Here is a 16,820-nt window from a genome sequence, read left to right as displayed (position 1 = left end):
GCTCACGGGCCCAGCCGCTCCGCGGCACGTGGTCCGGGAAGACCCGGACCGGGGCCTGAACCCGTGTCCCCTGCATCGGCAGGCGGACCCCCAACCACTGCACCACCAGGGAAGCCCAATTATTGATATCTTATACTACCAGTTGTATTAATTGTCAGTACGAAACCAGGATGAATAAAAGCTTAAGGCTCGCTTTACTCAAGTACTCCAATGTTCTTAAAGTATTTGGGCTTACATGTAAGCTCTTGAATTGCCTTTCATGTTTACGTTTGTGGCTTTATGATATAAATTCAGATATTAAATTAAGGATGGTAAATACACCATTATACCAACCTCCTCACCTAAGCCCTTGCAAACATCATTAACTTGTCACAATACGCTTTCCTACTGATCCAGAAGTTGATCTCCAAATTTTTCCAAACACAGTGCTCCAAAGCGCTATTGCTCATCAATCAGACTTGCAATGCTAGTTGAACCTTATTTACTATTTCTGGTAATCCATTACATCAACGGTCTGCAATGAACCACATCTCCTGGTATTCACAGGCTTGTGTAGTTCTCTCTCACTTTTGATTTTGGCCTTGGTCATGTGACTTGCTTTGACCAACAGGACATGAGCAAGCATAATGCAAGCAGAGGTTTGATAAACGCTTGCACCTAGGGGCTTGTCTTCTTGGAACGTTCCCTCTTAGAAGCCAGCTGCGTTGTTAGCAAGAAACTCTAGATAGACTACTAAGTCATGAGAGGCCACGAGGAGAGAAGACACGGGATATTCCAGCCAAGTTGCAGCTGAATGTATCTGCAGGAGGGCCCTCAGTTATATCACAGGAAATAGAACAGCCTAGCTGAGCCCAGTCAACCCAAAGAAAGGTGAGAAATTATAAATCATTGTTGTTTTAAGCCACTAAGTTTTGGTATAGTTGGTTATGTAGCAACAGATAAAGACTAATCCCTGTTCCAAACTCTCCGAATCACTAATGACAACCCACACAGATTCTCCATCAGTTACCTTCAAATTTCATCTGTCTGGAGTATTTATTGTAGGTATGGAGAAACAGGGGCACTTTTATACACTTCATATACTAAGGGGAGAACATAACTTTGTACAAATCTCTTAGAGGGCAATTTGGCAAAATGTTAAGTAATGAACCCTTTAAAAAGCTCATACCCTATCCCAATAATTCCAAGTCTAGGAAACAGACATGCATATGTTATATAAGGATTTTTCTCACAGCAAAAAGTTGGAAACAACATAGCCATCTAAAAATAGAGGGATGATTAAACTATTATATATTCATAAGATAAAACATCAGTTATTAAAAAATCTTCCATTGAATATATAATGACATAAGGACACACGATATAACTTTAATGAAAACAGCATTCGACACAGTACTAGCAATAAGACCCAAATCTTTAAAAATATTTTTGCAGGGGCTTCCCTGGTGGCGCAGTGGTTGAGAATCTGCCTGCCAATGCAGGGGACACGGGTTCGAGCCCTGGTCTGGGAAGATCCCACATGCCGCGGAGCAACTGGGCCCGTGAGCCACAATTACTGAGCCTGCGCGTCTGGAGCCTGTGCTCCGCAACGAGAGAGGCCGCGATAGTGAGAGGCCCGCGCACCGCGATGAAGAGTGGCCCCCGCTCGCCACAACTAGAGAAAGCCCTCGCATGGAAACGAAGACCCAACACAGCCATAAATAAATAAATAAAGCAAAACTGTCAACAAGTAAAAATAAAGAAACACTATTAAAAAAAAAAATATTTTTGCATATATACAGAAATATTAATAGAAATTCTCTCTGCATAATGAGACCAGGTGATTTTATTTTCTCCTTCTTTATACTCTTCAGTTTTTTCCAAATGTTTTACTTCTATAATCAGAAAGAAACACTTAACATTATAAAACAGGTTGGAAAAAAGGACACACACTAAACACAGATTTGGAATCATTCTCTGACATTTCTTTACTAAATTTTTTTTAAATGCCATCATTATTAGATGCATCTATATTCTGTGATAGATTAAAATTTTCAAAATAAAAACTGGAACAGATGAATTTTCAAACAGAGAAAAAAAATTGACACTAAGTTTAACAAGTTACTTTCTCTCCACCATTGCTTTGTATACTATGAAAAATGAGCAAGGAGTAATTCCTTGTTTCTTCTGAAGTCTCTGCTATTCTGTCCTATTTTACTAAGTTTTAAATTTTAGGTTAAACAGCTTCATTGTAAATATTTAATAAAATGGGTATTATATGCACCTTCAACCAAGTTCAGCAAAAGCTGATGGAATTCACTCAATATGAAGTCTAAAACTATTTTTCATCTCAGAGGCAAATTCTCTCTTTCGAAGACCATGTCTATTCCAAAGAAATAATATGTGTAAAGAATCTTAGTCACTTGGAAGGGACGGGGGCGGGTGGGGGTGGAAAGCATGTAGAACATCCCTGGGAGGCAATGTAGCAAGCAAGTTGGGGTAGCATTACTCAAGCACTGACACTGTGTGGGAATTATTTTCTGAAGTGGCCAGTGATTTCAGAAGAACCAGAGGGAATCCCTGGCCCACTGTAGCAGAGTGGAGGTTTTGATCACAGTGAGGCTGTACTGTCACTTGTACCAAATCGAAGTTGGTTTCCTCAGTCCCCCTTGCTCAAGGCAGCCAGTATAGGATTGGCTTCTATTGCTTCTTCCTCAGAATTTAACTCTTCCTCTTCATTCTCCAGGGTCCAGGCCTGAACCACCCTGCACGTATCTTCAACTACTTCTTCTTCAACGGAAGGCAGAAAGCATCCTTGAAAATCATTGATAATATCACTTCTTAGGAAGTCTGCAGATGCTCAGGTTCATGGCCTTCCTGGCCTTTAGCACTGTGCACTGTATACAAGGGAGAAGCAGGAGATCTCTGTTCATGCAGCCTTTCACACCCTGACTTCCTACGTGACCAGGCCTTCCTCTCTCATCACAGTTTCTTGGAAGGCTGGTTGATAATAATCTTGGTTTCAGCCAAGGACAGAAAATTACTGAAGACCAGAGGGCCAGTCTTCACTCCAGCAATGGGCATGTAATACAAGGTGGTCAAAGTCCTTGTCTAAGATTTTTTTTATTGAGGAATAGAGAAGAAACCTTATCTTTTGGGTTAAAAAGCTAAAAGGGTGTAATTTGGGGCCATGGGCAAACATTTTTATGGTTAAGTGGAGAAAAACTTTCTAAAGTGAAAAAAGGTGAGTGAGGAAGGGTCTTGAAGGATTCACTTGTGTCACTCCTGGAACTAATGTGGGAAGAGAGTTTGCTTTTGCTTGTAATAGTTGGCTTTGGGTCACTGACATTTACAACAATATGAATCCTGACTAGATGACAAGTGAGAAGCAGAAAAGTGACCTGGGATGTTCAGATTTGGGCAATGACTTGTTTTTCTTACAATCTGTAATAGGTCTTCATTTCAAACATCTCATTGCCTATTATGTGTCAAGTGCTGGAAACACAAAGATGACATGACACAGTCCCTGCCTTCAAGGAGTTAACAGTCCAGAGGGATTCTCTTGGGTGTTTCTGAAATTACTGGCCACTTCAGAGAATAATTCCCAAATAGCTAGGAGGCTACTTCTAAGTAACCAAGGAATTCTCTGCGTGGCTCTGAAATGTCTGTCACCTGTACCTCCTGAGGACTAATTTCTATTTCTCTCAGGCCTCTCTAGGACCCACTGAGTTCAGTGGTCTACACTTGCTTTACTCATACTAAAGATGACAGTATATCTCCCCCATTCTCCAAACCACAGCAGCCTGAACTGTGAACATTTCTAAATGGAAATGGCACGGTCACTGGCAAGGTCTGGGATTCAGCTGTCTCCCAACAGCCCTCACAGGTCCCTGCATTATCTTGGCTTGATCCTGGATCTGGTCCCATAATCAGGCCTCTGAGCAGATCCTATCTGTCTCCTGGAGGAGAATCGCATGAGCCAAACTCGAGAAACAGCTGACTTCCTAATTCATACTGGGACAGATAGATGTCACATAAAGAGAATATTTAAATTTCACAAAGAGCCACATTACAAGGTTTCTGAATAGCATCTTCAACTTCTGAATGAAGTTGAGTGTCATCATCAAAATTCATCAATCAACAAATATTTACTGAGGAACTACTATGAGAAAAGTTTAAGCTGAGGGACTAAAAACACAGCAATGAATGAGCTGCTTTTCATGAAGCTTACCTACCATAAGGAGTGTAGGCAAACAGGTATTAAGCAAGCATTGACTTGATTTTAAAACATGCTTTTTCAACATACTGTTTCTGAATTAAGGATCAAGGGGTTTATTTAATATGGTTATGTCTCTCCCCTCTGAAAAGCTGTTACTATTATTAAATCAATGGCACTGATAATCGCTGGCAGCTTAAAAGAAATATGGGGTTACACAATTAAATATTTAATCATGATCCTGTTAAGTGTTAAAAGGAAATATAAGGAGAGAATCTGATGAGGGAGAGAACTTACACTGGAGGGGCTCCACTAGGCCCCCAAAGTCTCACCTTCACACAACAGTCAGACTGACCCTTTCAAAGGGCGAAGCCAGACCACGCATCTCCTCCTCTGCTCAGACCTGCGACGGCTCCACATCTCCCCGTGTAACAGCCAATTACATCAACCAAGGAGGCCGCCACGCAGCTGGGCTCTTCCTTCTCTGATTCCACTGTCTTTTTCTCCCACACCCATCCCTCTTCACTCCTCTCCTGATCCTACACACCTTGCTCTAATTTTTTTCCTACAGCATTTATATATTCTTACATACCATAAAAGTTATATTTTCTTTGTCTGATATTCTCTCCTCCACCATACCAGTCCCCAGAAGGGTAAAGTTGTTTGGTCTATTTTGTTTAATGATTGTACCTAATTGCTAAGGCACATAATTATGAGTTCAAAATGTATTGAAGAGAAGTGAAGGGAAAAAATGCATCAGTGAAAGATTGAGTAATTGGAAGACCTTGCCACTGGGACTGGAATAACAGTCAAAATCAATTGGCTTAACCTTGCTCTCTACTAGATAGTAGAGAGTAACTTCTGCAGCTTTTCTCCTTTTTCTAAATTTCCACATCACACCAACCCCACCCCAAGTCTTTCTTTAGCTATAGCAACGCTTTCACTCAGGTTATGGTCCAATCTCAAGCCCAAGATGCTATCAATTCATCTTTCAGGTGACTTTGCACTGCTCTGTTCTCATCACTCTGTGGGGTTTCACAGCTGAGCTTTCAGAGGAAGGGTTATTCCTTATGTTTGTGAGAAAGGCCTCTTCCACACTGGGCCGAGTCCTCACAAATACATCTGCTCAAAGCATGATGTATACTTCATAGCATTTATCAGTCTACGACTATATGTTTGTGATTATGATACTGCTGTCTCTCTCCTTAAATTAACTATAAGCTCCTTAAGAGCAAGGTCCATGTCTGTTTCGTTCATAAAACCTAAAGCACTTGGCACACAGTACTCAGTAAGTGTTTGTTGAATGAATAATTGGATGGATGAATATGACATTCCTGGCTTGGATCTACATACCGCTTGGAGATAATTAGGTAGCTGAGATAGCATTCTGTGGGGGCAGGGGGGATGGGGGGTGGTTTGTATTTCTTATTCATGAGGGAGGAATAGAAGATAATGTTGGGAGTCCTTTGGAAAGGCCAGATTTTAGCCACCTAAAATGCTATGCCCTCTCAAGATAAGCAGCTCAAAAACCAAACCATCATTAACACCTCCACCTAGCGCTCCCCCAAACCACCTATTCCCTTATTCTGGTCAAGGGTACCAATCATTCTTGTAGCCACTCAGACACAAAGGCTTCTGTGTAACTTCTGACCTCTCTTTCTCTGACAACCTCCCAGCTCAGCAAGACTCCCAAGGCCTGTCAACTCCTCTTCAGTATCTTTGATCAATGGCCTCCTTCCTTTCCATTCCCACTGCTACCAAGTTGGTTCCAGCAACTAACTTCCAGGTTACAGCGACAGACCCAGGATGGGACTCCTCGATTCCAGGTTTGCCCCTTTCTAACCCAAGCTGCCTATATTAAAATCTCCCTTAAAACCTTCACTTTAAGCTATTAATGCTATACCAAAAAACACCTGCAGTGGGCTTGCCCAGAAATAAAAATCTCAGCCTTTTATTCAAAGACCAGACACAACAACAAACAGTACTCCTAACAGCATTCCTCGTCTGACTTCCCATTATCCTAGCATTTTCTAATCACCAGCAGGGCAGTTATCACTACTCATCACACATATTATACATGTCCCCACCCCCATGAATTTATGTTATCAGTCATCTATCTCAACCCATCTGAATTCCATCCATGCCCTTAAGGCTTAGCTCAACTCCTGCCTCTTCCTTCAAGCCTTTCCACGTCAGCCCGGCCTAAGTAAGCTCCTTCCTCCTCTGACTTCTTAAGACACCGTCTGACGGACAACCAGCATCAATTTTTTTTTTTTTTTTTTTTTTTTTTTTGCGGTACATGGGTCTCTCACTGTTGTGGCCTCTCCCGTTGCGGAGCACAGGCTCCAGACGCGCAGGCTCAGCGGCCATGGCTCACGGGCCCAGCCGCTCTGCGGCATGTGGGATCTTCCCGGAAAGGGGCACGAACCCGCGTCCCCTGCATCGGCAGGCGGACTCTCAACCACTGCGCCACCAGGGAAGCCCCAGCATCATTTTTTATATTAACTCCAATTTACGCATACACATCTATACAAGTAAATTTTCACCATTAACCCCAACTTCTACATTATCTGTTACAGAAAAACGAAAAGGTCCCAGGAGAGAGTATTGGCCCACAAGTGCTGAGAAACCCCTTGTCTTTGTAGAACAGACAGAGGTGCCTAGACAGGGATGTTTACATCCTACCGGTCTTCAAGGCCTCCAACTCTTTGACTCTTCCAACCAATTCTTTCTCTACTCCCCATTTCTTCCCCCTTCCTAAACTACACCAGCTTTGAGAATAAGAAGAAAACAAAGAAAGAGGTCTATCAACATTAGGGGAAAATCATTTGAGAAATCCAGAAAGGGCTCTCCAAATGCAATCACTTGAGTTGTCGGGACTCCTCTGTTCTACCCCAATTAACTCCTCGGGAGGGTGGAGGCCAGCATCATCAGTACAGACACCATTTACTCAGAGGCTCTGGATGCTGGCATTAAGCTATAGGCAGGCACTACAAGAAGACACTGAGCGGGCCTGGTGCCGAGCAACCTTCCTGGGGCTAAAAAGGACAATGAGATTCCAGATAAAATTCACTGAGGGTGGAAATCCTGTCACCCCACCCTTGAAACTTAAACACATTTCATCCTGAAACACTGTTCTTTATGGTAAACTTTCCTAATCTGCCACAAAACACTCTGCTTTTCTTTTATGAAGACGCCATTTTAAAATTACATGTTTGTTCCATGTTTTGTTTTAACGTCTCTTTTTCCTACTAGATTGTAGGCTCCAGGAAGGCCGGGTCTCAGTTGTATCACCAAACATCTAGAACAGTGTCTAGCACTCTTCAGTGGATGCAAAGGAAGGACCACTAAAATAATACTAGTCAACAGGTTTTTAGGGGGTGAAACAAGCTTCTATTTGTAGGTTGGCCCACTAACCTAACCATTATACTTGTTTCTCTGAAATGATATTTCTGTCCCCAAGCAACCTACTTATGGAGAGACACAAACTATAGGATCTGTTTATACTGCCCTGTATTTTTAGGTCTAGAAGGGTTTCAGCCCAGAGACGTTAATTTGAATGCTAGTGACTCATAGTGAAACTATATGACCTACAACAGGCCCTTAACCTCGTTAAGCTTCAGTTTCATCCTGAAAAAGGGGTGGTGGCAGGGAGAAAAAGAAAACTAGGGGCTACTGTGAGGATTAAATTCACTGAATGCTGTGTTGAAGTGCCTCACACTAACCAAGTTCATGGGGCCCACACCATCTCCCTTTTTTAATACACTGCATGCTTTTCTCTATACTACAAACTCCTTGAAGGTTGAAGTCATAGTTCAATTGTTATGCTGTACCTATCGAATCAGCATGAAGTGCTTTACACATGTAAGGATTACTTATTCTGGGACTTCCCTGGTGGCCCAGTGGTTAAGACTCCACGCTCCCAATGCAGGGGGCCTGGGTTCGATCCCTGGTCGGGGAACTAGATCACACACGCATGCCACAACTAAGAGTTTGCATGCCACAACTAAGGAGACCGCCTGCTGACCCAGCACAACAAAATAAATAAATAAAATTTAAAATTTTTTAAAAAAAGGATTACTTAGTCCAAAAACTCTGTTATGAATGCAAAAAAGATGTACAACATCCAGGAATTGTTCTGAAACATTGTGTTGCTATGTCTAATTATAATATTATAGTACTATTATACCAAACAATTTAAAATATCAAATATATTGCAATATATTCTCACATTCTCGTGGCAGCTATGTTCCGTCTTCACTCATAGTTTGAATTGTGATAATCTGTGAAGAAACAGATTTTCCTCTCACTTGCAACCTTAAATGGCTATTTCATACTAGAATTCCCATCATTGCAGATTAGTTTGAAATTCTAAGCACACATTAGACCCAACTATAGCAGATACTGAAATGAAACTTCATTAGTCAAAAATCAAACACTGCTCTATTTACATATCTAAGAAAAAGTTCAATTTTCAGAACTTAAAATTTTAAATCAAGAAAAAAGCAATATGGGGGCTTCCCTGGTGGCTCAGTGGTTGAGAATCCGCCTGCCTATGCAGGGGACACGGGTTCGTGCCCCGGTCCGGGAAGATCCCACATGCTGCGTAGCGGCTGGGCCCGTGAGCCATGGCCACTGAGCCTGCACGTCCGGAGCCTGTGCTCCGCAATGGGAGAGGCCACAACAGTGAGAGGCCCGTGTACCGCAAAAAAAAAAAAAAAAAAAAAAAGAAAGAAAAAAGCAATATGAAAATATAACCTCACAAAATTTACATACTACTTTATTACCCTGCAAAGACATTTTTTGATCCCCAAACCTGCCACATAAGACAATGACCTCTAAATAATTAGAAAAAGTTTCTCACTATTAGGAGAGCATTGTTTTAAGATTTACTTAGCCCTTTAAATTAACCATCTTAAAGCTTTGAAGCACAAAGTAATAGTCAATGACACATCCATTTTAAGCTACCATGACCTGTCATTACAGAGTCATTAAGTAATATATCAAGGAGGAAGCAGAAAGTTTTATAACCTTCAAATATATAAGATTATCTTCTGTACTTTACGAGCTAAGTTATTTGAATATTTAAAGCTACACTTTATAAATTACAAAAAATCACTGGCAATTTTCAGCATTCTTCCTAAAGATAAAAAGCATGAATTAAGTGTTAAAAAGCAATATGGAAACAATAATCAAATTCAAACTCTGTGTATATGTATTTACACACACACACACAAGTAATAAAATAATTTAGAGGCTGGTTAGCTTAAAGCAAGCTTTTCTCATAAAAAATTAAAGCTAAATATTTATCTTTACAATACAGAATTTTCAAATTTTAATATTTTCTGGCCAAAAGGATTTAAAGTAAAATACCTTCTCTATATTATATATTCTGTTTCCGAACTGTAGACTTTTATGAAAGAACCAATTTCAAAAACTGTATAAAGTAAACTGATTATCCAGCTCAAATCTATACAACTCAACTCTGATCAGCTCCTCTGTTGACATTAGTTAGCACTGTTAACTGCGTGCACACAGCTCTCCCTGGAAGATAAGTACACAAAACACAAAATGCAGCAACAGAAAGACAGCAAGCACAACACAGCTCTGGCTCTGCTTAGACTTACCTATGGTTATCTGCACAAAGCTTAAAGAGGGAGATCAAACAGTTAACCGGGATAGGAAAGCTAAGTAACTTTCCACATTTCCCACATTATCTCTTCTTGGCACTGTGAGTTCATTATTTTGTAGAATACTGTAAATTCCCAGAATAGTATAAAATTCAAAGAAATTTGAAAGTGGGCTGGAATTGAGAAGTTATCTTTTCCAGCCAGCCTAATTTAAAGACAGGAAGACTGAGCTCCAACGTGTTAGAGGGTCAAGGCCTGCCTTCCAACTCTTCCCCACAAGAGTGTTCTTCTCCTTAATGCCCACAGGGATGCAGTCGTTGATACCAAAATACTATGCAAAGATAAATTCTTCTTCTGCCATTTTGAACAAACACCAACATTTGTTCAGGAGAGAAATAATTTGAGAGTTAAATGTACTTCACTTGGGAACTAAAGTAGAAACAACTCAAGTTCTTTCAGTCTCTTTCAGTTCTTGCTCTGGGAGCCTCCCAGGAACGCAGGATTAGGAATAACAAGATGGTCAATGTGTCTTTTATTTCCCTTTCATCTTCCCTCTTCCCCTGTGAATAAAATCCACCCTGCTCACTATATCACCTGTTTTTCTTATAATTTGAGCAGTAACCTCCTTCCTTCATCTAAAAAAGAACCAACAATGAGAAATATATCCACCAACAGTCATCACTTTCCTACTGAAGACTCCTATCCTTTCTCCTACTCTGAACATTCTAAATATAGTTCATGTTCCTGCTGTTTCTCATCTTGCTGTCTTTGCAGACCATAAATTCCAAAGGCATGTTTCTGTTGTTTTATTATGTGGTGTGACAATGGAAAGAGTAATTCTTCTGACTACATCCACGATTAAAATGAGATTCAGACGTGGTAACATATGTGAAAGCACTCTGTAAATTGTGAAGTTTAAGATAAAAGTAGTGCCCCTATTATATTAGAATGATCAGGCATCCCTAATTGCTTATAACAACACAAGTAAGTAAAAAATTTCTAGGAAATTACAGCCCACATTAGAGATTTAACTAATCTTAAAAGAAATTAGTCTTCTGATATAACCCAGAAAGGAAAGGCAGTAGCACCCAACATTCAGCAAATCATGTATTTGTCAATGGTTATTTTACTTGAAGTTTAATGAGTGTATATTTCTAAAATATGCTCAATTTTAGAACAAATTACCTTCATAATATAAATTCTTTATTGCTACTTTTGGACACAATGATTGGCTGTCTATCAATACCACATGATTAAAACCCACTAGTTTAAAAATGTATCCTGAGTTAAAGTAAAATTATTACCACTTTCTTAATATTGTCCTCATTTGCCTGAGAAACTTACTTAGGCATGACACTCAAGAAACTCTAATCAAAACGGCTAGTAAAACAAAAGAAAACTCAGTCTTTCTAACAGCCTACTTCTAAATTAAAACATACATATTTGGCCCACACAGAATAATAACATTTTGTACTGTCAAACATTCATCTAAGAACGTACACATTCACCGACATTTAAATAATATTGAGAATTGTAATGTTACTCCTATTCTGTAGATCTAGGCTTAAGGTACAGTAGTTAAAATTATACTGGATAAAAATAAATGAACTCCACCAAAAAAACTGTCTTTCTTCAGAAATATCAATACTTTGTCCAGAAAAAAAAAGAAGCATCCCTTTTCATGGCAATACAAACTCACTTTAATTCAGGATAAAAATAACCACTAGAAAAAATACTTGGTGACTCTGCACTTTACTCATGCCTTTATTTTTTAGGCCATCTAACAATGCACAGCACAATCTCCAAATAAAAGATGTAAATTAAACATATCCAGAGAAGGACCACATCATGAAACTATACTCCATTCCTGTATCTTGGTTCTGCTTTCTCTATTTCTACATCCAAAAAAGCAAGCATAGCTAATACTATACATATCCCTTAACATTTTATGTAAATATCATTCTAAAAAATGTTAAAACCATATAGGTAATTATAATTTAGTGAAGTACGGCATCATCTTTAAAATGGCACTCAGCAAAATACCTTACTGGGCCCAATGTAACAGAGGTGCCTTTAGCTAGGTACCTGTTATTATTATTAAACCACTGACATCTCAACCAAATCTTGTATTTAAGCATTCTCTTTCAAGCCTCAGTTCCTTAAAATTAAACAAAAAATTTTAAAACAACAAAAACAAGCTCTTAAGTAAACAGTTTCTAATTTAAAATGAAGATAAAACCACCTTTATTTTCCCTTGAGGGATAAAAAATTTTCCTATATAATATTGCCCTCAAACATTGTATTTGTCTCCAAGTACTATCAAGTTAACTCTGAACAGAAAATTATTTCAATATTCTATAGAATTAATTTAACTTTAGGACTGGTCATTTGTCCCTTGTAAGTGCTACTGAAAGCCTTTTATTCAAACACAATTACCAGTAAAATATTTCGATATGTATTTTTAAAACTTAGATATATTTAAATAAACTGAGGCAAATTACAAACAATGTTCCAACAGATGTTTGTGAAATACTCCTTGTTTATTTACTTTTATTTTCAGTCCTGTTATTGTCCATCAAACGGTAATCTAGCTTTACATCACTTTTGCTACTTATAGTTCTGGTCAAAATACACATGAACAGAATTCACTTAAAAAGAAAAAAAAAAGGTAACATACTAAAGACAAAATACTGTAATGCGCTATCACTCAAAAATATATACAGAGGCACCAAAAATGTAACCGTGGCCATAAATGATCTAACTCCCAAATCAATGAAGGTCCAGGCAAACAACATAAGAAAACTAAGAGTGTCATCTTTTACCTCAAAATTCCAACACTCATAAAGCATAAAGTCAATATAATACAATAAACCTTAAGAAATCATGATCATACCTAGACATACAACCAAAGGTTAATCACAACATTTGAATTACCAAGGAAAAAAATCATAATTAAAAAAACTCACTTTATATAGTATCTTGCACCTTCAAAAGTATATGCTTCTTCCCAGCCAGTAGGCAAATCTAAAAAAACATACATTTCACCATTAGTATTACATCCATAGAACAGCACAGTAAGTTTCAAACCATTTTAATTATTCCTTTTCATGATCAGCTATTTTCATTTATTAAGTAGGTTTGTAACCCCCCCCCCCAAAAGCATTAGACTGGTAATAAAACTCAGATATAATATCATTTTTGGGAAAATGGCAATTCAAATGTAAAGCCACCAGAAAAGTATCAACAATATTAGAGGTTATCTGACATAATTATACACTTTGATCAGAGTGAAGAGGAACTACGCCCTGGCAGCCAAAAAAGCAAAGGGATGCCTTGTAATCCTAGGTAAGTACCCTTGAACGGTAGGCCAAAAACTCCCCCAAAACCAAAGAAAAAGACTATACGTAAAAGGTAACACCCACTTCTTCCTAGGTATGTTGTGTCTATGTAAGACCATATCTTTCAGCTACATAAGTGAATCCATCCAGGAAGTGTCATTGATGAGAAAGAACTTCCTAAGTACTTAATTAGGGGGAAAGAAATCTGAAATCACATACTTATACGTACATGTGTGTTTCTACAGACTTGACTTTAAGAGATGTGAAGTTTCAAGTAATAAACCTGGCAATAATGCAGGTGAACGATGGCACCATTCTGTGCTACATGTTACTTACAAACCACCAGTGTCTTGGATTTAACCATAATACCGCTCTGAAATAAAAAACCGATGATGTGTGTACAAAGTCAAAGTAAACCAAACCAGAGAAAAATCAAGATCATCTCGCAAAAATAAAATTAACCTGAAATCATATAATAAAATTTTCTGAGGTGTGAATGTTATCAAATCCTTGGGGGTAAATAGGATAAAGATTTATATTTCACATAGCCAAAATAGTCACGGAATAATTCCACGAGACGATTAGGCTAAATAAAAATCATATTATCTCTTGTGACACAAACCTGTTACTATCCATAAGGCAAAGAGGCCATCAAAGTTGACTTACGTATGCAAAACACTGAAATGTACATTCAAGTCAAAGACGACAGGGAGTTAAGAAATATGACGCCGCGTTAGTCAGAAATGCCTTAAAAATGTAACCTCATCATGCTTGCTATACCAGCTTTCCCCTTCCTCCTCCACCTTTTTGCAAATTTAGAGATATTAGTCACTTCGCTGAACTCCAGAATTTAATAGAGAAGGCAGGCTTGTTCAATATCCTGGCAACTTTAAGAGAATCTCAGAGTTGGAGAAGTATCCCGGAGGGCAAGCTCTACAGACTTCTGAAGCCGGCCTCACCTTCCACCCAAACTGTTCTCAAGCCTTTCCAATCACCCGAAACAGAGGCAGGCCAGGAAGAGAACACATGTTACGTTTCAAAGACAAACAAGTTTCAAGAATGTACACAAAGAATGACAAAAGAAAGCCAGACCAGCACTGAAGCTCCAATCAGCTCTCCTCCAGCTCAACTCACAAGCAGCATTCAAACAAGCTACCCAAGGCACCAGGAAGATATGCTTCGCCGGCGACCCTCTCCTATCAGGGCACCAGTGCCCTCCCGCAGGACACCTCCCAGCACGCCCACCGCCTCCTGGCAGTGTGTGCGACCTCGGTGCCGCCGCCGGGGACTTCGAATCTGGCTGGCCAGCAACTGCAGCTGCAAATGCCTGCCCCGGCTGCTCCTCCGGGGGCACGAGGGAAAGCGTGCAGATTTCCCAAGCCGCTCTGTCGCGGAGAGGATCGAAGCACCCCCAAACTCGTCTCCTCCTCCAACAGCCACCTACCCACAAGTCCCACCTCGGAGGAGGAAGCCGCACAGGAGGAGGGAGGCAGCTCCCGGGGAGGAGGGGGAGGATGTGGACACATTCTCCCCGCGGACGAGAGGCAGGGTTTCGGGCTGCAGGAGGGGAGTGGGAAAGGATTTCCTAAAGGTTGAAAGAGGGGTGAGGTGGGGGGCCCGGGGGGCGCTCGGAGGACTCAGGAGTGGCCGCGGGAGGAAAAACTCAGGATCCCAGGTTTCCCGGGGGAGGGGAGTGGGCCACCCAGGGGCGTGGGGGAAGAGCAGGTTGGGATGGGGCAGAGGGCGCCGTGGGCTAGTGGCGATCAAAGACGGAGGAGAGGGGCGTCCGGAGACTCGAGGGAAGTCCCCCGGCCCCTCTACCTGCGGCCGCCCCCGCCCGCCGGCCTCCGCCCCACCTCGCCGCCTCCCGGGGACGGCGGCTCGGGGCAGGTTGCCGGCAGGAGGTGGGCGGCCAGGGCTCTGCAGCCTCCTCCCGGCGAAAGCCAACTCCGCTCGGGCCCGGCCGGGCTCGGCGTTACCTGTGCTCTGCCGCCGGTGCCCGGTGACCACGGCCTCGCCGGTGACGGGGTGCAGCCAGGTGGTGCTCTTCGCCTCCTCGCTGCAGGGGTGAGAGAAGGGGCCGAGACGGGGCTTGAGTGGGGGCGCGGGAGGAGCCGAGGGGGCCGGAGAGGCACCGACCCGGCTCGCTCCCCTCTGTCGCCAGCCTCCCGCCCCCTCCGGGCCCCCGCGCCGTCCCCAGCTCTTTACTTGATGAAGAAGACTCGGCCGCCCCGGGTGATCCCGTAAGTCCAGGAGCGGGGCAGGGAGCAGATCCACTCCAGGTTCAGATCCGCCGCCATGTCTGATCCCCAGCCGCCGCCGCCGCCGCCTTCTCCTGCTGCCGCCGCGGCTGCCGAGGGAGGAGGGAGCGAGCGAGCGAACCAGCTGAGGGAGCGCGGAGCGAGCGCGGCCGGAGCGCGCCTCCCCGGCCCGGCGCGCCCCCGCGCGCGCCCTACCCCCTCGGGCGGCGCCCGCCCCGCCGCCCGGGCTGGGTAGGGCCCGCGCCGCCGCCCCTCCGCATCTTCCGCGGCCGCCGGCCGGCCGCCCAGCCGCGCGCTCGGGGGGGATGGGTGAGCGGCGCCGCGCCCCGCGGCCAGACCCCTCCCACCCGCGCCCCCCCCCGCCCCCGCCGCCGGAGCGAAGGTTCGGAGATCGATTAAAAAAAAAAAAAAAAAAAAAGCGTCCTGCCCCCCGGGCTTTGCCTGAAGGCTTCCCAGCCCCCAGGGAGATTCAAAGGGAGCTAATCCGCGCTCCTCTGATTGCTCTCTCTTTAAAACAACAGAAACACAGCATCTGAGATTTGTTTTAAAAGAGCTATTGGGTATCCAAGAGATTTTTCAAACAAACAAACAAATATATATATATATAAATATATATAGGTGGCTTTAGAATGGAAAGCTGTTTTTGTTGAAGCACACGGAAGGTTTTTCCTGTTTGTGTTTTGTGTGCGAGATATCATAGGTTTGACGGGTTGCGGTAGACTCATGAAATAGGGGTGGATTCAGACTTGACAAAACAAGTTTGCCTCTTCCTAGACCCCTTGAATCATATAATGTTTTATAAAATACAAACTTGTCTTTTTCTTACTTTTTTTAAAGATTCACTTATTTATCAATCTGAATTTCTACTTTCTTCTATCTCCTATAAATTACAATAATAGCTAACTTTCTTGAGTCCTTGTAACCCTGTACGTTTTTAAGTCCGTACAATAGCCCTATAGATGCTATTATACAGATGGGAAAAATGAAGTTTAAAGAAACTTGCCCAAGGTCATAGTACTAAGTGGCAAACCATGGATTCAAACTGGCTTTAATATTTTGAAAGTCTATTTGTATAATCACATTGCTATACTTATTTTAAAAGTGTCCCCCGGCTTTGGTTTTTTTGAACGAGTAAAGGGCAGATTTCAATGCAACTAAAATCTACCTTAACACCGGCTAAGTGCACTGGCCTCCTTCTAATTGTCTCTGATGCTCAGCCACACTTGGAATTGCTTCTGTGTCTTTGCAGCAAGATGACTCATGCCAACAGGATACACAGCTCAATAATAATAGTACTACTTGGTTTTCTCATAGCACCTTCTTCTGACCACTTTTTGGGGCCCCTAAAGAATTATCTTATCTTCCCAATCACTAAAGAGGCAAATAATCTTTTTCA

At 42.0% G+C, this 16,820-nt stretch overlaps 1 protein-coding gene across 5 annotated transcripts in view; it reads right to left on the bottom strand.

Annotated features, from left to right (window-relative positions):
* The window catches only part of PLEKHA5 (pleckstrin homology domain containing A5), a 242,566-nt gene extending 227,055 nt beyond the window's left edge, over positions 1-15,511 (bottom strand). For all 5 annotated transcript variants that reach the window (XM_082666875.1, XM_082666876.1, XM_082666877.1 and 2 more), the window contains exons 1-3: positions 15,372-15,511; positions 15,143-15,222; positions 12,792-12,849 (exon numbers count right to left, since the gene is read on the bottom strand). In XM_082666875.1, the coding sequence (XP_082523001.1) occupies positions 12,792-12,849; positions 15,143-15,222; positions 15,372-15,463 (230 nt within the window). In that variant the 5' untranslated portion in view covers positions 15,464-15,511. The remainder of the gene's footprint in view (positions 1-12,791; positions 12,850-15,142; positions 15,223-15,371) is intronic.
* Positions 15,512-16,820: the final 1,309 nt, after the last annotated feature.

The sequence above is a fragment of the Grampus griseus genome, assembly GCF_964374135.1.
Source record: "Grampus griseus genome assembly, chromosome: 11".
Lineage (NCBI taxonomy): Eukaryota > Metazoa > Chordata > Mammalia > Artiodactyla > Delphinidae > Grampus > Grampus griseus.
The sequence above is the reverse complement of the archived record's forward strand: the minus strand, read 5'-3'. Positions and strand labels throughout refer to the sequence as shown.